This window comes from Bos taurus, chromosome 5 (assembly GCF_002263795.3).
Source record: "Bos taurus isolate L1 Dominette 01449 registration number 42190680 breed Hereford chromosome 5, ARS-UCD2.0, whole genome shotgun sequence".
NCBI classification, from domain to species: Eukaryota; Metazoa; Chordata; class Mammalia; order Artiodactyla; family Bovidae; genus Bos; species Bos taurus.
Genome location: NC_037332.1, coordinates 101,785,157 through 101,810,321, shown reverse-complemented (window position 1 = coordinate 101,810,321; position 25,165 = coordinate 101,785,157). Strand labels below are relative to the sequence as shown.

General features: G+C 40.9%; 1 protein-coding gene across 3 annotated transcripts in view; it reads right to left on the bottom strand.

The window, feature by feature from the left end:
- CD163 (CD163 molecule) overlaps nucleotides 1-24,369 on the bottom strand; it is a 36,464-nt gene extending 12,095 nt beyond the window's left edge. For 2 of the 3 annotated variants that reach the window (XM_010805535.2, XM_010805536.2), the window contains exons 1-10: nucleotides 24,214-24,369; nucleotides 22,768-22,854; nucleotides 21,091-21,411; nucleotides 18,642-18,962; nucleotides 15,634-15,954; nucleotides 14,885-15,205; nucleotides 2,776-3,090; nucleotides 2,364-2,678; nucleotides 1,017-1,109; nucleotides 621-935 (exon numbers count right to left, since the gene is read on the bottom strand). In XM_010805535.2, coding sequence (XP_010803837.1) covers nucleotides 621-935; nucleotides 1,017-1,109; nucleotides 2,364-2,678; nucleotides 2,776-3,090; nucleotides 14,885-15,205; nucleotides 15,634-15,954; nucleotides 18,642-18,962; nucleotides 21,091-21,411; nucleotides 22,768-22,854; nucleotides 24,214-24,244 — 2,440 coding nt within the window. In that variant the 5' untranslated portion in view covers nucleotides 24,245-24,369. 3 annotated transcript variants of the gene reach the window in all.
- Between the last annotated feature and the right edge of the window lie 796 nt (nucleotides 24,370-25,165).

The following is a 25,165-nucleotide window of genomic DNA, read 5'->3' as shown; positions in this document are numbered from 1 at the left end:
CTGGCAGGCATATTTTCAACCACTGGACCACCAGGGAAGTCCTCTTCTTGTCATTTTTAATCTACTTTATTAATACAGTAATCATTCAGTGGTACACTGAATCCTTAACCAACATCCAGCACCCTATATGTTTATAAAAGAATTTCTCATTATTAGTTTTACTGTCATTTTCATGACGTGCAAACTCATTTCTGAGTTTTCCTCTTTCTGATATCATACTACATACTACCTTGCACGTGTGTGTCTGTGTGCTTAGTTACTCGGTCATGTCTGACTCTGCAATCATGGACTATAGCCCACCAGGCTCCTCTGTCCATGAGATTCTTCAGGCAAGAATATTGGAATGGGTAGACATTCCCTTCTCCAGGGAAACTTCCCCACCCAGGGATCAAACCCAGGTTTCTTGCATCTTTACTGACTGAGCCACCAGAGAAGCCCACTTTGCACATGAGGTAGCACTAATGCATCAGATCCACACTTCTGGCAGCCTGAATCTCACAACTGTTCCCTCTGAACCTGTAGTTCAAGGAGTTTGCTCAGATTAATATCCTCCCTACCCACCACCCTACCTCAGCCATTTTTTCCAAAACTGTAACCAGTTGTAATTTTGCAGAACTCACCTGAGCAGATAACTCCTGCATCCTCCTTATGCCTGCAGTTCTGCCGCCCCCAGCCATGGGAACGGCACTGAGAAATGCGAGGTTCTTTTCCATTACAGTTCACCTCATCCAGCCAGATGGGCCCTGATCCTTCCCCAAAATGAGCAGAACCTGTGGCATTAATGGCCACACCGCAGCCCAGCTGCCTGCACACCACGTGGGCATCATCCAGGTCCCAGCTGTCATCACAGATGGTGCCCCAGGAGCCCTCATGATAGACCTCTATTCTCCCAGCACAACGCCCACCTCCATTTACCAGGCGGAGCTGTCCACTCCCTGAAAGAGCAAATGAAACAGTGATAAATGCATTTCTGAGGATTTGGAAGTTATTCTCATGGTTCGGTCACCGATTCTCACCTATGCAAGGAACACCATTCTCTTCCAAAACAACGGAGCTTTCCGGATCTGAAGATGATGAATTGCATGGATATAGTGTCTGACTCCGATTTCCTGCAAGCACCAAACATTATCCATCACAAGAGATACAAAAGGATGGAATGAAGAGAGGAGGTCAACTGGTATACTAGATAGATGAACTCAGGACAAACATAGCTTTAGAGAAAGGTGTCTGGGTCAACCAGGCTAAGAATGAATCAGATCCTCTGAGAAGGCACCTGTGTATCTGTGCTAAGTTACTTTAGTCATGAGTGACTCTCTGCGACCCCATGGCCTGTGCCCACTAGGCTCCTCATCCATGGGGTTCTCCAGGCAAGAACAGTGGAGTGGATTGCCATGCCTCCCTCCAGGGGATCTCCCTGACCCAGGGAAAACCTGTGTCTCTTATGTCTCCTGCAATGGCAGCTGGGTTCTTCACCACTGGCAGCACCTGGGAAGCCTGAGAAGTTACATGGTAAGTCCTAAATGGGCTTCCCTGATGGCTCACATGGTAATGAATCTGCCTGCAAGGCAGGAGACCTGGGTTCAATCCCTGGATCAGGAAAATCCTCTGGAGAAGGGAATGGCTACCCACTCCAGTATTCTTGTCTGGAGATTCTCATGGACAAAGGAGCCTGGTGGGCAGAGTCCATGGAGATGCAAAGAGTCAGACATGACTGAGTGACTGACCCACACACATAAGCTCTATGTAACTATGAGGTCCATGAAAATCAAGTTTACTTTCCACTAAAAAGACAAATGAAGTTAATATTCTGGTACACCTCTCATAATGTCTCAAAGAGGATCATTTGCTTTTACTCCCATTCTTTGCTATAGGTACACCCACTCCTTTTTGGAAGTATAGTTGATTAACAATGTTGTTAATTCCTGTTAATTCAGCAAAGTGATTCGGTTATACATATATACATACATACATATATATATATTCTTTTTTAATACTCTTTGGTTTATCATAGGATAATTTTTATTGGAGTATAATTGGTTTTTTAATGTTGTGTTAGTTTCTGCTATACAACAACATGAATCAGCTGTAAGTATACATATATCCCCTCCCTCTTGAGTCTCCCTCCCACAACCCCCATCCCACCCCTCTAGGTCATCACAGAGCAACGAACCGAACTCTCTGTGTTAAACAGTATCTTCCCACTAGCTATGTCTTTTACACATGGTAGTGTATATACATCAATGCTGCTCTCTCAGTTCATCCCACTCTCCTTCCCTGCCCCCCGCCCCTGCCCCACTAATACCCACTCTTAAGGCACACCACCATGGCAGAGGCTCCTTGTTGACTGCCCTTTATTCTCTTACCTGAGCAGATTACAGAGGCCACTTGCCCTTCAGGACACAGCGATGCACCCAGAGCAGTTACAGGACAATCACCCATGTGCTGTTCTGTCCCAGTGCAGTGGAACATGTGTCTCCAGGGCTGCCCACTTCCTTTCCCAAAAGGTGCTCTTCCTGGGATAGAAGCAGCAACTCCACATTTAAGCTGCTGGCACAAAACATGAGCATCTTCCATGTCCCAGTGAGAGTTGCAGAGAGGTCCCCAGGTCCCAAGAATCTTGACCTCCACTCTTCCTTCACATGGGGTATTGCCACCCACCAAGCGAACTTCTGTGTATCCTGGAAGGAGACAGGGCTTTAATAAGATGTCTGTGACTACCTAACCCTACCCTCCTCACAATATGGGGACAAAATGAACATGTTGTCTGGGTCTCACTTGAGCAGACTACTCCAATGTCCTTGCTGTGGCTACACGTCCCATCCAGGCGGGGTGCAACGGGGCAGAGTGAAAGATGGGACTCGTTGCCTTCACACTGGAATTCTTCAGCCCAGATCTGTCCATTTCCTTCTCCAAAGTGAGCTCCCCCCAGGATGGAGACAACGCTGCCGCACTCTAATTCCCTGCATAGCACGCTGGCCGATTCCAGAGAGAAGTCAGAATCACAGATGGTGCCCCAAGTGTCGCCATGTTTCACTTCAACACGACCGGAGCAAGGAATGTCCCCTCCAACTAGTCTGGGTTCCCTGTGGGCTGAAAAAGAATATTTTGTGAGAAAGAACATGATTCCAAGATCTTCCCTCCTGCTGGGAGTGAGTCAGGGAGTCAAAAGTGAGAAAAGGAAGCCATTCATTGCTCTTGGATTTTCTGCCTGGAGTTGGGCTTAACAATTTCCAGACCTCCCCATCCTTCACCGGACTACCCTATCAGATAATTCTGGAACTTTGCTTCATAGAACCCATAATTTCTGGAGCATGATTACTCTATCCTTTCAGTATTTTGCCTGTATTATCCATCACTTTGTAGCCCACAGATAATGTGTGTTCATTCTCTCTACATTTTATCACTATATGCACCCACCGCAATCTGGAGTCTGCCCCAACCGTTTCAAGTGGTTCTAGGTAAAGACTTTTAATATATCTACTTCCTATTTCCAAAATGAAAAACAGACTTATTCTTTGATATCTCTCATACTTGATACATGAGACACTCTTTTCCCCCTGTTTTCTCCTCCTTCCTGCCTGTCGGTGCTTTATCAGAACCTGTCATGTGTTCCCCAATCAAAGTTCAGTCCTCAGCTTTCTCATCTCCTCAGTGGGCATTTTCTCTCAACTGCCAGTAAATACGTTTTCATCTATACATTTCTCTTTAAATGTATAGTCATAAGCAGATCTATTTGGACATCTCGAACTTAAGGTGTTCCAAATTGAATGAATTATGCACTGACAAGGCCACCATGGTCTTTATTCAATTAATGGTATCCAGGACCAAATTAGAACCATCTGAAATTGAACCCCTGTGTTTATCTCCTCAGAAATAATGATAATAATGATAGCAATGAAGATTAAGTGAACACCTACTATATATGTATATTTGTATGTGGCATTTTGGGCTTCCCTGGAGGCTCAGTGGTAAAGAATCTGCCTGGAGACCCAGCAGCAGACCCAGGTTCAATCCCTGGGTCGGGAAGATTCCCTGGAGAAAGAAATGGCAAGCCACTCCAGTATTCTGCCTGAGAAATCCCATGGACAGAGGAGTCTAGCAGGCTACAGTCCCTAGGGTCATAAAGAGTTAGACACAACTTAGCAACTAAACAACAACAAATATGGCATCTTAGTATTTATTTAGCAATCACTATTTCATCCTTATTGTTGCCTTAGGGTATAATTATTAAGACAAGGAAACTAAAATGCACAGAAGTGAAGTAATTTGCTAAGGTCACGCAGCAGGTTAATGAAGGGACAGGGTTTGAAGCCAGGCAGTATACTATAGAGCCTAGACTCTTGACCCTCACAACACACTGCACATGTGAAAGCCACCTGCACCAGCTGACTGACTCTCCAGCATATTTTTTCTCCATACTTACTGCTACTACTTTGATGTAATTTGTCACCATACGTCATGTAGACTTTTGCAATAGCTTCCAAAGTGGTCTCCTTGCCTTTAAGTCCTCTTTCCAATAAATTTATGTCATGACCACAAATATTAAATTTCAAATATTTTCACATAATTTCTGTCTAAGAGAAGTCAATGTTTCTTTACTGTGTATACAATAATTCATCTTTTCAACAAATATTATTAAGCACTTACAATGTTTTAGGCATTTGGATGGGCTAAAAAATCTATCACAGAGTTCAGTCTATCAGTAAGGATAGATAATTCTAGTACTACTAATAATAATCATAACCATAGTAGCTAACATACATTGATCACTTGCTGTGCAATTCCCACGAAGGAGTAGATATTATTACCACCATTTTTTTTTTTTTTTTGAGGAAATTGTAGCAGAAAACTTTGGCAGCTTCCCCAATAGCACTCATTTATTCAAATTAAGGAGACATAATAAGCATTATTTTAGCATACTCGAAAAAACTCTATGATGTCACTTTAAAAGCCTTAACATCTATTACTCTGCCAAACATACTTGTTACCCCAGCCTAAAGATGCTTTTTCAAGCTTCTGTGTCTCTGCAGACACTTTTTGCTCTACTTATATTTCCCAAACTTATGTTTGGGGGACAAAGTTACTTCTTTCAAGGATGCTCAATTTTTCACTGATTTCTCTCTCCTTCAAGAACACATAATTTAGTAGAAGATATACATGTTCATGTAATGAGTCCAAAACGAGATACATGTTTTAGATACAAAACTAAGGAAGGAGTTATCAGTTATATTTGGGCCTTTGTAAGAAAACTATCAGAGAAGGCAATGGCACCCCACTCCAGTACTCTTGCCTGGAAAATCCCATGGATGGAGGAGCCTGGTAGGCTGTAGTCCATGCGGTTGCTAAGAGTTGGAAACGACTGAGTGACTTCCCTTTCACTTTTCACTTTCATGCATTGGAGAAGGAAATGGCAACCCACTCCAGTGTTCTTGCCTGGAGAAAACTATGCTATGCTATGCTATGCTAAGTCACTTCAGTCGTTTCCAACTCTGTGCAACCCCATAGACGGCAGGCCACCAGGCTCCCCCGTTCCTGGGATTCTCCAGGCAAGAACACTGGAGTGGGCTGCCATTTCCTTCTCCAATGCATGAAAGTGAAAAGTGAAAGTGATGTCGCTCAGTCATGTCCGACTCTTAGCGACCGCATGGATTGCAGCCTAACAGGCTCCTCCATCCATGGGATTTTCCAAGCAAGAGTACTGGAGTGGGGTGCCATTGCCTTCTCCGGAGAAAACTATAAAGAGTACCATAAATCTGAACTGAGCTTTGAAAAAAGATGAGAAGTTTGCCAAGTAAATGATATGTGATATGGCATTTAAAGAATACAATCATGAGACAGGATGGTCTAATTGAGGGATTATGAATAATTTAGTATGGCTGGATTTTAAAAGGTAAAGAAAAGACACACAGGCTATACAGCTGAAAAAATGGAGCTCAGGCTTTAAGGGCATGCTTCACTAGGTTGAAGCCACTCATCAAGATAATTAAGAGCTTCTTTTAACATTTGTTGTTCAGTCTCGAAGTTGTGTCCAACTCTCAGCAACTAGGAGGTAATTCAAGTTACACAGAAGATACAAAGTATTTTCTTTAATTCATCTTAAAAGAGAGGAAAGAAAGAAGAGGCATATGGAATTGGACTTTCTAAAAGGCGTAAGTCTTTTAGAGATGCCTGCTGTCAAACATGACTACTCCTTTTTTTAAATATCACTAATTCTTAAGATCCCTTGACATTACTATCAGCATGACACAGATATACCATCAGCCCTTGCCAATTTCCTAAAATGTTCTAGATCTGATGATATTCTCTATCATAGCAATACAGAATAACTCAGCTGTGCAAAAATTTCACCACTTATCCATTCAATATGTTTGAAGCAAGTTCCATCCAAATTTGAGTTGAATAACACGTTGCTTTTTAAACAGAGCTAAGACTTTACAGCAAATAATACCTCTACAACACAGTGACTGGAGTTGAGTTTAATCTTGTTGAATCATTATTTGAGAATGAAATTACTCTAAGATATCATTAACTCTTATTCATATGATCCTATTCCACTTTTGGACAGACCTAAGTCTTTGGATAAAAACAGTTTCTTAGATTTTTTCTTTTAACCTCTTGCTCTCTCTAGACTGATCTTGAACAAATAAAATACAACCAGTGAAAAACAACTTCCCCCTCAAAAAAGCAAAACAAATAGATATCCTCCTATTTCCTTAGTCCTAAAATATTTGAGTCCAAGGCAAAAGAAAAATCCTTCTTCTAGAAATTACTTGGAGACTCCATCCTCAGCTTTATTTCATTAAGTCTGCTAGTAACACATTAGTCTATACCACAGAATGGCTTCCTTATACCATTTACTCTGAGTACATGGTTAGAATATTGATAATTTACTTCTTTAAGGGATTTTTTTTTCCTGTTAATCCTATGACTGCATTTTTTGAAATGTATTTTTAAATTGGAGTATAATTGTTTTACAATGTTGTATTAGTTTCTGCTGTACACAACATAAATCAGCTATAAGTGTGTGTGTGTGTGTGTATATATATATACATATATACACATACATATCCCCTCCCCCTTAAACCTTCCTCCCACCCCAACCCCCATCCCACCCCTCCAGGTCAACACAGAGCACTGGGCTGAGCTCCCTGCACTGTACAGCAGCTTCCCACCAGCTATCTATTTTATACATGGTAGTGTATACATGTTAATGCTACTCTCTCAATTCATCCCACCCTCTCCTTCACACCCTGTGTCCACAAGTCCAGTCTCCACATCTGTGCTATGACTGCATTTTAACATAAAAGCCATTAACTGAATTTTTGTGCCTGGATTTAGCCCTTTTAATCAATAAATTAAACTTTTCCTAACATCAGTAACTAAATCTATATTTATTTCTTTCTGAAGAAATGAAGAACAAATATAAGAAATAATTAGAGGTATTTCATCTTGTTTGGTAATAGATACAATACAGTTTAAAGAAGCACTAATGCGTTTTCATCATTTATTCCTTTCCAGACTCCGAAAAAGTATAGCTCATTCTAATCTCAAAATTATCTTTCAGGTTTTAGTAAAATAAAACAAATTCAAATGAACAAGTTATTACATTCAAAAGTGCTCTACAGCACCTATACAGTCATCACAAACAAAATGTCTGGGATTCAGAGCAATTTCGTGCCCAAAACTCTTAGACATCTTTGTAGCTATCTTGTCTAAACTACAATTCAGGGGTAAACGGTTGCTTTGTATTTCTAGTCTTCCTGCTTTACTGAGTTTTTCTGGCCCCTATCAACCACAATGCCGTATGCTTTATAAAAGTCTAAGAATTTAAACAGACTATGGAATTCGTAGTTTGAACTTGACAGACACAGAGATGGTATTTCCATCATTTTTTTCCTGAAAATCTTCTGAAAGAATCAAGTAAATCAAAAAATAAAATTACAAACTCTATTTTTAGAAAAACAAGGACAGAGCTAAAGTCTTGGCCCAAAAATTAGTAGAAGGGTTTCAAATGCTACAGAAATATAACAAGAGAGTTTACAAAAGAAAGCAAAGTGCACATATGGCAGATAGCAAACAAAAATATGGTTTTGTAAAGGGAGGGAACCCATGTTAAGTTGCAAATTTATGCTATTTGGGATTTTTATTATATGCAGCTAAATAGAATCCTGGGCTTCCCTGGTGGCTCAGACAGTAAAGAATCTACCTGTAATGCAGGAGACCTAGGTTCGATCCCTGGATCAAGAAGATCTGCTGGAGAAGGAAATGGCAACCCACTCCAATATTCTTGTCTGGGAAAGCCCATGGACAGAGGAGCCTGGCAAGCTACAGTCCATTGAGTCGCAAGAGTCAGACACGACCTAGCAACTAAACCACCAATAGAATCCTATATAATTTAGAATGGGTTATCACAAATAAGGTACTCTAGTAATAAAACCTAAATTTTGGATGTTGTTGGATGGAATTCATGGCTATAATATACTGATGACATAGATATTGTAGGCTGGAAAGCTAATAAGTATTGTTATCCATGGTAAAATATCTGGACAGATATCACACTGAAAAGAAAATTATATATTCACTAAAGATGAAAAATGGATAACATATTGGGAAAAGTGTAAAAAAGGGAAAGTATATAAAAAAAGAAAAAAAATCCTCCTTGCCACTTTTAACATTTAGGAGAGAGATGGGCTGAGACTAGAAGCCAGTAGATTACAAGAAGAAGTGGAAGGAAAAATACTAATTTTGTGAGGGAGACATCCTCTACCTGCAGCTACTGCATTCAGTTGTGTCTGACTCCATGACCCCATGGACATAGCCCCTCCAGCTCCTCTGTCCATGGGATTCTCCAGGCAAAAATACTGGAGACAGTTGCCGTGCCCTCCTCTAGGGGCTCTTCTCGACCCAGGGATAGCACCTGAGTTTCTTGCATCTCCTGCATTGGAAGCTGATTATTTACTGCTGAGCCACCAGGAAAGCTGCCTGCAGCTATTAGATATAGTTAATTGAGAGTCCTATAATTTGAAACTTACAGAATTGAAAAAAAAAAAAAAAAAAAACCTTAGTATCCTGTCCCCTAAATTAAGATGGTGATAAAACTTCAGATTTAGCAGAAAATAAAATTGATGCTCTGCATATAAAGACAATGAGCCTACCAGCAAAGATAGGATTTACGTCTTGCCTTCCCTCTCAGACCCATGGTTTCAAATGACCTTAGGGCAGTGGCCAATAAATTGAGAGGAAGGGTCTGATCACAGGATAGATCAAAATATGTAATTTATTCTTTGATGGTGGTTATTTTCACATGACATTGGGTTAAAGCAAATAGGCAAGAAATCTACTAAGTCTGAAGAGAATATTTTGCTGAATTTGAGGGTGACTGATATCAGTTAATGAATACTCAACCCTAAAGCAACCCAAGGGTCCCTAAATCAGCATCAGCATGAAGTGGGTTGTGAAAGGTGTGCAGCCTCTGGATGGATATACTCTCGAAACTGAACACAGAGCTGATGATGGGAACAACGCACTAGGAAGTACTGCTCTGAGAAGAGCACCTGGGCACATGAAGGACAGAGCACAGACAGCAGCTTCTCAGAGGGCAGAACCTGGTCCATCAGATTGGCTCACCACACTCCCTCACCTACAGGGCAACTCATTGTTCTTGTCCAGTTGTTGTTTAGTCGTTAAATCATATCCAATTCTTTGCAACCCCATGGACTGTAGCCACCAGGCTCCTTTGTCCATGAGATTTCCCTGGCAAGAATAGTAGAGTGGGTTGCCATTTCCTTCTCCAGGGGATTGTCCCAACCCGGAGATTGAACCTCTGTGTCCTGCATTGGTAGGCAGATTCTTTACCTACCACTGAGCCACCAGGAAAGCCCTCTTGTCCAGTAGGATATGATAATTACTTTGGAAGAACAGCTCTAGGTGTGTCTTGGTGAACACCTTGTTGTTAAAAAGGCATCATTTATCAACAAGTGATTAACATAAAATGCTAGGGATTGTCCACAAGACTAGCCAATCACAGACCACTTTTGAGTTTTTTAAAGAAGTTGCATGAAATACATAAAAATGTTCAGAAGGCACAGCCAAGATGACAGAGGAGGAGGATCCTGAGTCATCTCTTCACACGAGCACACCAAAGTAACAACTGCTTACGAGAAAGACCAAAGTCTAGCAGAGAAGATCTTCTACAACTAAAGGTATAAAGAAAGAATCACAACAAGACAAGCAGGAGGGGCAGGGCACAGTATAGTCAAGGCCCATAGACCCAGGTACGCGACCACCAAATAAGAAGATAATTGCAGTTGCAGAGGTTCTCCCCAAGGATCAAGGAATTCCCCAACCAGTGGTGCTGCACCAGGAAGATAAGCTCCCAGGACGTTTGACTTTGAAAGCCAGCAGGGCTTACTTTTGGGAGAGCCAGAGGGCTGTGGGAAATAGAGACTCCTCTCTTAAGGGACACACACAAAATCCCACCCACTCTGGGACCCAGGGCAGAAGCAGTCAATTTGAAAGAAGCCTGGGCCAGACCCACCTGCTGATCTTGGAAAGTCTTCTGGAGAGGTGGGATGTGATGGAACTCATCACGTGGGGACCTGGGGACCCAGATACTGACAGCAGCCATTTTGGGGAGCTCCTTCTACCACGAGGACACTGGTATTAGAAGAAGTCATTTTGGAATCCTCCCTTTAGCTTATTAGCACCAAGACCCAGACCCAGTCACCAGCCTGTCAGTACCAGAAGCCAAGAAACTAAACAGGCAGGGATGCACACCCCTACCACTGTCCTCTGTTAGCTGCCTTGAGACTCCCTGAGCCCACAGACACCCTGGGACATGGCAGTGCCCACTAGAGGGCCAGGACTCAGCCCCACATACCAGGAAACCGGCACTAGCACAGGGACCCCCTGGGACCTGAAGCCAGAGCCCCAGTTTCACCACCCCCATACTCCGGTGAGCTGACATTAGCCTAGGGACACCCTGGGCATTGGCCCTGCCCACCAGCTGACCAATTTAGGCTCCAGGACCCTGGGCTCTGCAGCCAGAAATCCCAGGACCCAGCTCTACCCAACAGGGCTAGTGCTAACCCTGGGACAAGTCTTATCTCCCAGAGATCCCAGCCCCAGGACCAGTGCAACCCTACAACCAGCATTCCCTGGGCCCTGGCCCTGTCCACCAGCAGGCCAACACCAGCTCTGGGATTCCTGGGCCCTGCAGCAGGGGACCCCAGGAGCTGACTCTGTCTACCACTGGACTGGCACTAGCCCCAGGACATGGCTTCATGCACCAGTAGGTGAACTCCAACCCTAAAATCCTTTGGGCATTGGCCCTACCAACAAGCAGATGGACACCAACTCTGAGACAGGTTGGACCTCTCAGCCAGCTGCCCCAGGAACCAGCTCTACTCACCAGCAGGCTTTCACTAGATCTGGGAACACTGTCTCCCCCACACTCACTGTAAAACTTGGTTCAAACCACAAGTAGAACAGCACTAGCTCTGAAATACTCCTGGTGTCTGCAACCAGCTACCCCATGACCCAGTCCCACCAAGCAGTGACTGGCAGCTTTTGCACAAGGCCGAGTCTAGCAAACAACCAGACTAGGGCCCAGCCATGCCTACCAGACCACTAACAGTAGTCAGCCAACCACAATAGAAGGACTTGTGCTGTTAACGTATGGGGCAAACTAGAGCACATAGCTCTGGTAACCAGAGGGGAGTATGCTGCTGGGAGCATAGAACATTTCCCATAGAAGGTAATTTCTCCAAGGTTGGGAAATGTCACCAACCTACCACCTACATAGAACTGAAAATAGCAAATCAGGCAAAATGAGGCAACAGAGGAAAATGTTCCAAACAAGGAACAAGACAAAACCCCAAAATAAGAACAGTGAAGTGCAGATAGGCAATCTCAGTTCAGTTCAGTTCAGCCACTAAGTCATGTCCGACTCTTTGCAAACCCATGGACTACAGCACATCAAGCTTCCCTGACAATCACCAACTCTTGGAGCTTGCTCAAACTCATGTCCATTCAGTCGGTAATGCCATCCAACCAGCTCATCTTCTGTCATCCTCTTCTTCTCCTGCCTTCAATCTTTCCCAACATCAGGGTCTTTTCAAATGAGTCAGCTCTTTGCATCAGGTGGCCAAGATATTGGAGTTTCAGCTTCAGCATCAGTCTTTCCAATGAATATTCAGGACTGATTTGCTTTAGGATGAACTGGTTGGATCTCCTTGCAGTCCAAGGGACTCTCAAGAGTCTTCTCCCAACACCACAGTTGAAAAGCATCAATTCTTTGGCACTCATCTTTCTTTATAGTCCAACTCTCACATCCATACATGACTACTGGAAAAACCATAGCCTTGACTAGACAGACCTTTGTTGGCAAAGTAATGTCTCTGCTTTTGAATATGCTATCTAGGTTGGTCATAGCTTTTCTTCCAAGGAGTTTCATGGCTGCAGTCACCATGTGCAATGATTTTAGAGCCCAAGAAAGGAAAGTCTCTCACTGTTTCCATTGTTTCCCCATCTATTTGCCATGAAGTGATGGGACTGGATGCCATGGTCTTAGTTTTTTTAATGTTGAGTTTTAAGCCAGCCTTTTCACTCTCCTCTTTCATCAAGAGGCTCTTAGTTCCTCTTCACTTTCTGCCATAAGGGTGGTGTCATCTGCATATCTGAGAATATTGATATTTCTCCCAGCAATCTTGATTCCAGCTTGTGCTTCATCCAGCCCAGCATTTTGCATGATGTACTCTGCATATAAGTTAAATAAGCAGGGTGACAATATACAGCCTTGATGTACTCCTTTCCCAATTCGGAACAAGTCTGTTGTTCCATGTCCAGCTCTACTTGTTGCTTCTTGACCTGCATACAGATTTTTCTCAGGAGGCAGGTACGATGCTCTGGTATTGCCATATCTTGAAGAATTTTCCAGTGTGTTGTGATCCACACAGTTTTTATGATTATGATTTGGCATAATCAATAAAGCAGAAGTAGACATTTTTCTGGAATTCTCTTGCTTTTTCTATGATCCAGCAGATGTTGGCAATTTGATCTCTGGTTCCTCTACCTTTTCTAAACCCAGCTTGAACATCGGCAAGTTCGTGGTTCATGTACTGTTGAAGCCTGGCTTGGAAAATTTTGAGCATTACTTTGCTAGTGTGTGAGAGGAGTGCAACTGTGTGGTGGTTTGAACACTCTTTGGCATTGCCCTTCTTTGGCATTGGAATGAAAACTGACCTTTTCCAGTCCTGTGGCCACTGCTGAGTTTTCCAACTTTGCTGGCATATTGAGGGCAGCACTTTCACAGCATCATCTTTCAGAATTTGAAATAGCTCAACTGGAATTCCATCACCTCCACTAGCTTTGTTTGTAGTGATGCTTCCTAAGGCCCACTTGACTTCACATTCCAGGATGTCTGGCTCTAGGTGAGCAATCACATCATCATGGTTAACTGGATCATGAAGATCTTTTTTGTATAGTTTTTCTGTGTATTCTTGCCACCTCTTCTTAATATCTTCTGCTTCTATTAGGTCCATACCATTTCTGTCTTTATTGTGCCCATCTTTGCATGAAATGTTCCATTGGTATCTCTAGTTTTCTTGAAGAAATCTCTAGTCCTTTCCATTCTATTGTTTATATAGATTTTATAATATCTTTATATATATAGTATATAGGCAATTTACCTAATATCATATGCAATGGTGAAAAAGCTGAATGCATTTTCTCTAAGATCAGGAACAAGGCAAGGATGCCCACTCTTGCCATTTTTATTTGACATAATATCTAAAGTTCTATCCACAGCAATTTAGACAAGGAGAAGAAATAGAAGGAATCCAAACTAGAACGGAAGAAGTAATGCTGTCTCTGTTTGCAGACAAGATGACACTGTGCTTAGAAAATCCTAAAGTCACTACCAAAAAACTACTAGAGTTCATCAGTGAATTTGGTGAAGTTGCAGGATACAGAATGAAAATACAGAAATCTGTTGCCTTTCTATATACTAACAATGAGCTATCAGAAAGGGAAATTAAAGAAACAGTTCCATTTACTATCACATCTAAAGGGCTTCCCAGATGATGTTAGTCAAAAAGAATCCACCTGCCAATGCAGGAGACACAAGAGGCACAGTTTTGATCTTGGATCAAGAAGATCCCCTGGAGTAGGAAATGACAACCCACTCCAGTATTCTTGCCTGGAAAATTCCATGGACATAGGAGCATGGAAGGGTACAGTCCATGGGCCTGCAAAGAATCAGACATGACTGAACAACTGAGCATATACATACATACATACATTAAAAAAGAATAGCATACCTAGGAATAAACCTACCTAAGAAGGCAAGAGCCCTGCACTCGGAAAACTACAAGACACTGATGAAAGAAATGGAAAGATATATTTTGTTCTTAGACTGGAAGAATAAGTTTGGTTAAATATGGTTAAAATGACCATAGTCCCAAGGCAATCTACAGATTCAATGCAATCCCTATCAAATTACTGATGGCATTTTTTACAGAATTAAGTAATAAATTTTAAATTTGTATGGAAGCACAACAGATCCCAAATAGCCAAAATAATCTTGAGAAAGAAGAATAAAGCTGGAAGAATCAGGCTGTCTAACTTCAGACTATACTACAAAGTTACAGTCATCAAAACAGCATGGTACTGCGACAAAAGCAGACACAGAGATTAATGGAACTGGATAGAAAGCCCAGAAATAAATCCACACATTTATTGCCAATTAATCTATCACAAAGGAGACAACAATATACAATGGAGAAAAGATAGTCTCTTAAATAATAGTGCTGGGAAAACTGGACAGCTCCACATAAAAGAATGAAATTGGAATGCAACTTCTTTACAGGTTGATTGAAAGTCTTACCTGAGCAAGTAACTTTGGCTTCATGATAGTGTTCACAACTAAGCCCACCCCATTGCCAGTTCTTGCAGTCCCAGATAGAAGTCTCATTTCCATTGCAGTTGTTTAAAAACAGCCATGTGTTCGTTGCCTGAATTTTAGAATAAACTTGATAGGATGTTCTGAGCGCAGATCCACATCCCAGCTGCTTGCAAACCACGTCAGCTTCTTTCAGTCCCCAGCTTCTGTCACACACTTTCCCTATCAGTTTCTGAATTTCCACCTCCACTGTCCCAGCACAGCGGCTACCTCCACCTTTGAGTCTCAGTTCGAGATCTGATCCATCTGCAAAAGAAACATAAACTTAGGCCATAGATACATATGGCGGTTAACTACCATAGGGTACTTTTTTCAATCTTGTTCCTTCTCAGATACTGAGACACTAGAAATTCTGGCTTACCTACTTCCTGGCTTTTAGAAGAGCAGCATAGACCATGAATTTGGTTAGAAATGGGGCTATAGTTTCAAAACTCGTAGATTTAGAATTTGAAGTGTCGTCCCTAATAGCAGTTGAAACAATTTTTATAGAAAATAGAGACAGACAACCCTCCAAACTAGTCAAATAAAGAATGTGTTAAAGATTCCTCATACCTGAAAAGAATTCCTAACAAGGAAATCATTAGCTAGTTCTCTCTCTCTCTCACCTCTTACACCTATTCCTACTCCTAAAGAACACAAACCCTTCCTTCTCTGTTTTTCTTGTTTTAACTTACCAGAACAGGTCACACCAGCATCTTCGTTATGATTGCAGTAATGCTTTCCCCATTCGTGATGTCTGCACTGCCAGACAGCAGATTCATGTCCTTGGCAGGAAACACTGTCAAGCCAAATGTGTCCAGTTCCCTCACTGGCATTGACTCTACCGACGGCAGTGATGGCAGTCGGACATCCCAATTGCTGACAGGCTACAGCAGCATCATCACTGTCCCAGCCATCATCACACACTGTCCCCCATTCTCCTTGGAATCTCACTTCTAATCTTCCTGAACACTTGGTGACTCCATCTACCAGTCTCAGGCTCAGGTCAGCTCCCTCTGTAAGAGGGAAACAAAGCCAGTCAGTGATAAAGAAACAAGCATGAAGATGCTCTAAACAGCTCCACCTGAGATGAGATAAGAAAAAGGCAGGGGGCGGGGTGGGGTGGGGGGACATAAGCAGAGACAGAGAAAATAATGATATATTCCCACTGAAAATCATTAAAGATGGAAGTAGGAGCAGATCAGGCAAGAAAAAAGTGTTAGTGTGAACCTGGGGTATAGCACAGGAGCTCAAATCAGTGCTCTGTGATGACCTGGAGGGCTGGGATGAAGATGAGAGTGGGAGGGAGGCTCAAGAGGGAGGGGATATATGTATACGTACAGCTGATTCACTTTGTTGTGCAGCAGAAACTAGCACAAGATTGTAAAACAATCATACTCCAATTTAAAAACAAGAAGACAGGATTTTTTATGAATTAGGAGTTTGGGACTAGCAGATGCAAACCATTTTATATCAAATGGATAAATAGCAAGGTCTTATTGTATAGCACAGAGAACTATATTCAGTATCCTATAATAAATCATAATGGAAAAGGTCAATCAATCAATTAAGAAAAAAGAAGACAGAACTTTTCACTGTGGAGAGCATGCATTACAGGAAGAGTTTCTAACAGGAGGCCAAGGAACTGAAATTTATCTAGAATCTGCTTGTTTAAATACCACAGATGTTTTTGTTGGGTTTTTTTTTTTCCCTGTTAAATACATACTTACAGATGCCTAGGTGCTTATATAAATATAAATATATATATATATATATATATATATATATTTGCTGCAATACTTAACACTCACTTTTGGCTCTGACTGCATTACCTACCCAGACTATTTGGCTTGTATTACCATGCCTGACCCCTTTCTGACCATGTCCATAGTTTAAAAGCAGTGAAAGAGAGAAGGGACTTCATCATTACTCCTTTCACTTTCCCCCAATCAACACTCCTCAAAGACTAGCACTTGATTCTGAGTAATATCCTATAATAAATAAATTGGGTTTTTCCTCTGGCACTTTTAGTTTCTTTCTTTTTTTTTTTTTTTTTTTGGTCACAGTGCTGTTTATTGTGATTCCTCAGCATGTATCAAACACACTGAGAAGAAACATGCTGACTGGAGACCTGAGTAAAGGAAACCGGAAGGTACATACTGTATTTTTTCTACCCCAAATCCCTTTCACTTTCTTCAGCTAAAAAAACCAATCTTTTCTGTAGGAATCCTATTCTTTGTGGTTCAGACTGTACATGATCACACTGTTCAACAAGAAAAAAGCCAACTTGGGAATTCCCTGGTAGTCCAGTGGTTAGGACTGTGAGCTTCCACTGCATGGGGCCTAGGTTTTATACTTGGTCAGAGAACTAAGATCCCCACAAGATAAACAGCATGGTTTCAAAAAAAAAGGGGGGGGCAATTCAAGAAATAAAAGAAGAGCCAGAACCTTGATGATATTGTTTAAGTGCTGAATCCATTCATGGATGGAGCTAACTGTACCTCCTGTATTTCCCAGTTTTCTGAGTCAGTATTCCCTTATTTTAAAGCTAGTTTGAATTGAATTTCCTTCATTTGAAAAAAAAAATAAAACCTGGTGAATACAAGAACATTTTTACCCTGGTTATAATTTCCTAAATATCCCCTGGGGTCCAAGGCTTACTAGGTCTTCAAATGAGGCATTCAATTGAAGAAAGGAGAGTGACATTTTTGTACACACAAAACCATGTCCCAGACCTTAATAAAGGATGGAACGTGAAAGTCCCTAGAAAGACACAATGCCTGCTCACAGTGTAGTATTAGCGTAAATTAGATTTTAATAGATACCCAGTTTTTTAAATCATTTGATTCTGTGAATTTAAACTAATAGTTTGATGAAGGGTGGGTCAATGTGGCTAAAGAGGAGGATTTTATAGGTAGAGGATAATAATAGGGGTGACTTTCTTCTAAAACATCCAGAAAGTAACATTTTCTAGTTAACCTGGTTTCTTTTCCTTTCTTTTTTTGGAGGGGTGAGGGAGTAGCCTGTTCTCTGAATACTCCCTTCTATCCTCATAACTTGGATCTCAATTTCATGGCTCATCCTCCCTCCCTAAACTATTTATCCTAATTTCAGTGAATGGTTAAAAAAAAAAGAAAAAAATTCCTCACGGGCTTCCCCATGGCTCAGTGGTAAAGAATTTGCGGGAGACTCAGGTTCCATCTCTAGGCTTGAAGATCCCCTGGAGATGGAAATGGGAACCCACTCCAGTATTCTTGCCTGAAGAATTCCATAGATAGAGGAGCCTGGTGGGCTACAGTGCATGGAGGTACAAAAGAGTCAGACACAACTAAGTGACTGAACAATAACAACAACAACAACAACAACAAAAACCCACAAGTATCAGAACTGCATCCTGAAATTGTTAATAATGAGGCAATAAAAGAAGACTTTCCTCATTGTAGTTTTCATTTGCATTTCTCTACTAATTAGTGACATTGAGTATCTTTTCATGTACTTCTTGGTCATCTGCATGTTGTACAGGAAAAAAATAACACAACATTGTAAAGCAACTATACTCCAATTAAAAAAAATTCTTTTTAATAATAAGAGAAAAAAAAAAGAAGCACATTTCATTATGTTTTTAAGAGTTCAAACCTTTGAGACTTTTACCCCCATTTTTGTCCTCTCAGAGAGAACGGAACAAACCCAGAGCAGTCCTTACCTAAGCAAATCACTCCGGCATCTTCAGCGTGATCACAGTTGTGCTTTCCCCATCCTTCGTGTCTGCAGTTCCAGAGAGCTGACTCATTTCCATGGCATACCAGATCATCAAACCAGATTGGCCCAGACCCTTCTCCAAAATTAGCTGAGCCAGAGAAACTGACAGCACTTCCACATCCAAGCTGTTTACAAACCACAGAAGCGTGATCCAAGTTGAAGTTATCGTCACACACTGTTCCCCACTGGCCCTGGAATTTGATCTCTATTCTTCCTGAGCACCGGTTTCCTCCATTCATCAGCCTCATCTCCAAATCAGATCCATCTAGAGCAGAGAAAAGGCAAGAATTCAGAAGTGATATTTATTCTGAAGTGATCTTAGAGAATAGTATTCCTCTGGTCTCTTGAGACTTGCTGCTGTCCTTAAAAATGATGCCTCGTTGTGGATGCTGCTCCAGTTCACATGTTGAAAGATTTTGATCTTTGAAAATTAACTAATGATTAGGACTTTCATCTGTATCAACTGACCCCCCAAAAAAATCTTTTATGGATTAAAATTTACTTTTTGCTTTGTTTCCCTCTATTACTAAGACATAGTAAACATGTCTATGTAGAAATAAATAGTAGAAAAAAGTCTACCCTCTTTACTGTTATGCATGTGATGATAACAGAATTTCCAAGAAGTAGATGCTCTGAGAATTGAGCATTGATCAGGGTGGAGAATCTCAGAAATATGGACTCTGAAACCTTAGAAATATGAACTTGGAAACCTCATGAAACTCGTGAGTCCCTGACTACTCATTCCTTTCTATTATTATGCACAAGTTGAAGCTTTAGGTGTATAATGTTCAAAAACTAAATTTGATTGACATCGTCCTTATATAAAGGATCCTTATGCAAAGTTATGAAAAACAGAACACAGGAGGTAAAAGTACTACAGTGAGGTCTTAGCTTAAATGGTCAATACCATCAACAGCAATAATTAATAGTAAGAGCCTGGCAAGATTTATTATGATTTTTAACTTCACTGTAGATGCTTGATGTAGCTCTTACAATTATTACTTCTTATCTTTCCCTGCAAAATGATTAACAATGAAAGACAACAAGAAAAGAAAGAAGAGAAAGGAAGAGGAGAACAGAGAAAGAGAAGGAAGAAGAAAGAGAAATGAGTTGTCTAGATAATGAGAAGCAGTGAGCCATGAGGAAACCAATGCTAATGTTTAGCACCTATGACCTACATGTCAGTGTACCGGTAGCTTTACATGTGTTATATTATTGACTATTCAGAAGCTGAAGTTTAGAAAGATTTACAACTTACTCAAAATAATAGCATTAAGGAGTAGTTGAGGAGTTGTCTAGATACTAGTTACTCCCATGAAACCGCAGAGCCTGGGTAAAGATTGCTGTTGTTGTTTAATCACTACGTTGTGTCCGACTCTTTGTGACCCCATGGACTGTAGCCCGCTCGACTTCTCTGTCCCTGGGATTTCCCAGGCAAGAATACTGTAGTGCGTTGCCATTTCCTTCTCCAGGGGAACTTCCCGAGGGATCAAATCCATGTCTCTTGCATTGGCAGGCAGCTTCTTTACCACTAAGCCGTCAGGGAAGCCTGGATAGAGATTAATCCTTTCTGAAATCAGTCCTATGGAGGAGATGGTCTCTAACAGAAAGGCTGGGCGGTGAGAGGATTGCCTAAAGTTCAATGACATGAGCAAAGAGAAATTGGAAGCTCAGGAATCTGAACTGGATCAGAAACATGACCTTGGGTTTTGTCTGCAGAAAGGTCTGGGTTATCATAATAGCAAGTGAGACGAAACTTATGAAATATTTTATAAATTAAAACTACCATGTAAATGGAATGAATAGCATTGCACAGTGGAAAAAGCAATTCTACCTTGCAAAATATCCTTCCTCCAACAAAACAGATTAGTGCTAGGAGTATTTACTTCTTGACTTGGTAAATTGATTATCAGTTAATGGGCAAACTGTCATGATTTATGAGCCAATACACGAAAGCAGCATTTTATGGGGAAAGGGGACAAGGAATCAAGTTAGATATGATTTAGGAAATGGCAACCCACTCCAGTATTCTTTCCTAGAAAATTCCATGGACAGTGGAGCCTGACAGGCTGCAGTCCCTGGGGTCACAAAGAGTCATACATGATTAAGCAACTGAGCACAGAATGTTACAGTAGGATTACTTAATATAAAATTGAAGCTAAGCACTTCCTCATTGACTGTAATATTCAGAATCTCTTTTGATTTTTTTTTTTTTTAATATGGGTCTTGTCATACATTTTCTGGTCTGTAACAATGAATTGGGCCCTCTTCATACCTGGATCATTTTATACCTAGATTACTTACAGAAAACTGGCCTTTTCATTTTTAACCCATCTATAAGGTTTTTTCCCACCAAGCATTTCATGTCAAGGTTTGACTTACACAAGTCTTACCTGAGCAGGTGACTCCTACATCCTGTTGGTGAGTACAGTTATGCTTTCCCCACCCCTCATGTTTGCAGTCCCAGAGAGCTGATTCATTGCCTCGACAAGACACATGATCCATCCAAATGCGCCCAGTGCCTGCACTGGAATTGGTCCATCCTGTGGCTTTGATGACAGACGGACATCCCAGCTGCTTACAAACGACAGAGACGGCAGCCAAGTCCCAGCCGGTGTTGCACACAGTTCCCCACTCTTCCTGGACTTTCACCTCCACTCTCCCAGAACACTTGGTTTGACCAGCTACCAGCCTCAGTTCCTTGTCTGTTCCCCCTGGAACAGGTAAAGGCAGCAATTGGTCAAGATCCAAAAGCAAGTAAAATGATTATTCCTTAGATTACTTATTTTTCAAAGCCAGTTTTGAGAAACATTTCTGAACCTATCTGTGTTACAGTAGGAGACTGTCATTTCATAGGAATTCAAAACCAAACATCAGTGTCACAGGCTTCAAATGAAGCCATGACACAGAAGCAGTAAAGCTGGGTAATTCAATACCATATGGTGTCTTTATTTTATGGCTGAGATTCTTTATAAAATCGATGTATATTATCCTATGGATAGTTTACCATAAAAATAAGATATTACAAAATTTTATAGGGATAAGCTATGTAAGTTTCTCCAATGGTGTCTTTATTTTATGGCTGAGATTCTTTATAAAATCAATGTATATAATCCTATGGATAGTTTACCATAAAAATAAGATATTACAAAATTTTATAGGGATAAGCTATGTAAGTTAGTGGAAAGAAGGCTAATAGTGAAAATGAAAGACTGATTATTGGGAATTCAGTAACTATTTCACACATGTATGCAAAATACCATGAATTTTTTAAATTAATTTTTTAATTTTAATTGGAGGCTAATTACTTTACACTATTGTGGTCATTTTGCCATACATCGATATGAATCTGCCACGGGTGTACTTGTGTACCCCCATCCTGAAACCCCTTCCCACCTCCCTCCCCACCCCATCCCTCTGGGTTGTCCCTGAGCACTGGCTTTGAGTGCCCTGCTTCACGCATCTAACTTGCACTGGTCATCTATTTTACATATGGAAATATCATAAATTCTTAAAATGCTAGTTGAAATCTACTGAACTTAGCTACCCAAACGGAAACTGAAATGGAGATATTTTCCTATTATCTTCTACCATAAAAAATCCCCTCTCCCCTACTCCTTCCAAGGGTCTTAGCTACCGCCTTGTGATTATTTTAGCTAACATAGAAACCTGTGGTTCTTGATCTATATCTGGCTTCCCTGAACACATTTTAAGATAAATTTTGGCATTTGAGTTTTCAAAGTGTTCCTAAAATTCCCTCATCCCAACAGTTCTGACGTTTCTCCTCCTCTGCATTGTTCCCTATATTTTAGTTAGACATTACTTCAGATCTTTAAGGAATATGCATTTTTCCAGTGAGCATTTATTAAAAAAAAAAAAGCTGTACTAACATTTTGGGCAAGCAGGGTCACATCATTAAGTACTCATTTTGTGCTTTTAATATCCTGATCCTTCAAAACACCATGAAGCTTGCTTTTAGATGCTATTTAGCCTTCAGGAGAATGATTTGCTTGTCAGTGATTCTCATCACAGTGGGCAAAGATTGTGAGTAAATTTGACAAAGTACTCACCAAGAGCACTGGTGATCAAACAGGCATAGAGAACTGAGACCACAGCAAGAGTGAAGGGACCGAAGTGGACAGAACACCTTTTAAAACCTGTGGAAAGCAATAAAAGAAGGTAAAAGTATAGTCTTTCCAACCAAAGAGGCTTTAGAGCAGGCAGGTGCTTTCAGAGGTTTGAAATTAACAAAGAAAGTCAAACCAAGGCAGAACACCCTCCTCCTAAATGGCAAGGCAAGCAGGCAGGAAAATTTTATATCCAGGATCATACAGCAACAGTGAAGTAGCTTTGAAAATGTCCATGGTTACAGGCAACCAAGAAGTGAGGGATAAGAAGAGAGTTGGAAATGCAAAAGGAATTGCAAGAGTGAGTCTTAGCGCCTGGAAAATTGAAAAGACATTGATGAAACTTAGAAGTGGTCACTTCTCCCATTGGGCACAGAACAATATTCAACCTGTGATATTCTCATCTCCAAGCCTACCTGATCCACATTATTCAACGGCAAGTTCCATGAGGAAATAAATTATACCTATAATGTTCACCAGCTTCACCAGTGCCTGGCACAGTGCCTGCTAAATTCTAATTGAACACTGCAACTGGAGGAAACAGTGACAAAGATTATATTTGAAAGTCCCCATTATCGGACCTTGTGGGCTTCACAGGTGACCCAGTTATAAAGGATCCACCTGCCAGTGCAGAAGACACAGGTTTGATCCCTGGGTCAGGAAGATCCCCTGGAGGAGGAAATGGCAACCCACTCCAGTATTCCTGCCTGGAAAATCCCATGGACAGAGAAGCCTGGAGGGCTACAGTCCATGGGGTCGCAAAGAGTCAGACACCACGGAGCGACCAAGCATGCACACACACACATTCCACTGGATCTAATCTCCAAAAATAGCCTAAAATGCTCTATCACTCTCACTTCTCCTTCTTACTCTCATCCTACAGTAATTTTAAAGTAAAAATGCTATGACACAGAACTGTGCGCTTACTACCTATGTTTTCATGTGGTAAGGTTTCAAGTTTAAAAGCTTGAAAAAAAAGTAAGAATGCTAAATGAATTTAATGCATCCACATAAATCATGAAGTAGATTTTTAACACTCAGGGGTGTCATTCTAAATGCCCTCTAGGGAATCAACTTTTCATCAATATGCATTCTTACTTGTTCTATCCTTTCTAACAACTATTTGTTTTATACTCAATACAATTCAGTTAATTTTAGTTCCTTACATAGTTGTTCCTCAATGATTTTACAGAATTGATGCCAAATCTAATCCTTATTTCATACCTTCAATTTTGAACCTATGGAAGATACAGGTACTTCTTAATAGGCTTCTTGCTCTTTCCCATAACTTACCCTCCTGATGCGCATCATTATTAAATCAGATCCACTGACTTTCAGAATATTACTATACGCCATTAAAGAGTAGACAGAACAAATGATAAGCTTTACCAGCAGATCCAGAGTTGTCATGTAGCACCATTCTGAGTTTGTCCACTCCAAAGTTTTATGATGCTTAAATCTTCTTGTATTGGTCTTTTGAAGAATTGGTCTTGGAATAGTCCCTTGAAGAAGAGGACCACTAGGAATTCTAAAAATCATTTCACTTCCACACACACACACAAAAAAAGAAGGCCTTCATAATGGAGGTGGAGTCAACCAGAAAAGGGAAGTAATTAAAAGAGAGAGGTTCCTTTTTGTCCTCATGTTTTCTTCCATTTAGGCCATGAAACAAAGAAAACTGAGAAACATTCACTACAGATTTACAAAAATTAAAGGGGAAATACTAACTCAAGTATGGTTGTCATTGAACATAAAATTTTTGCACTGTGTTTTGGATGAATATATTTGAAACAAAAATAATAATTGTTTTGAGATGAAATTATGTCAAAAAAAATTAAGGTAAGGTACTTCCCTGGTGGTTCAGTAGTTAAGAGTCTGCCTGCCAATGCAGGGGTCATAGGTTCAATCCCTGGTCACGGAAGATACCACATGCCTCGGAACAATGAAACCCATGTACCCCAAATACTGAGCCAGAGTTCTAGAGCCCATGAGCCATACCTACTGAAGCCTGTGCTCCACAAGAGAAGCCACCATAATGAGAAGCCGGCGCATCACAACAGAGTAGCCTCCTCTTGATGCAACCAGAGAAAGCCCGCACAGAGCAATGAAGACCCAGTGGAGCCAAAAATAAATAAATAAATAAGCACTTAGCAATGAATTTTTTTAAAAAACCAAAATAAAATGGGCAAAACATAATTAAATCACTAAAGCTTGATTGTATAGCCACTTTTATTATTATTTCCATAATCAAAAGTGTCTCATGAATAATTTTGTGCAGATTATCCATAGACAGCACTTGAATTTCTTTTCTTGTTTAAAAAAATTTATTGGAGTACAGATT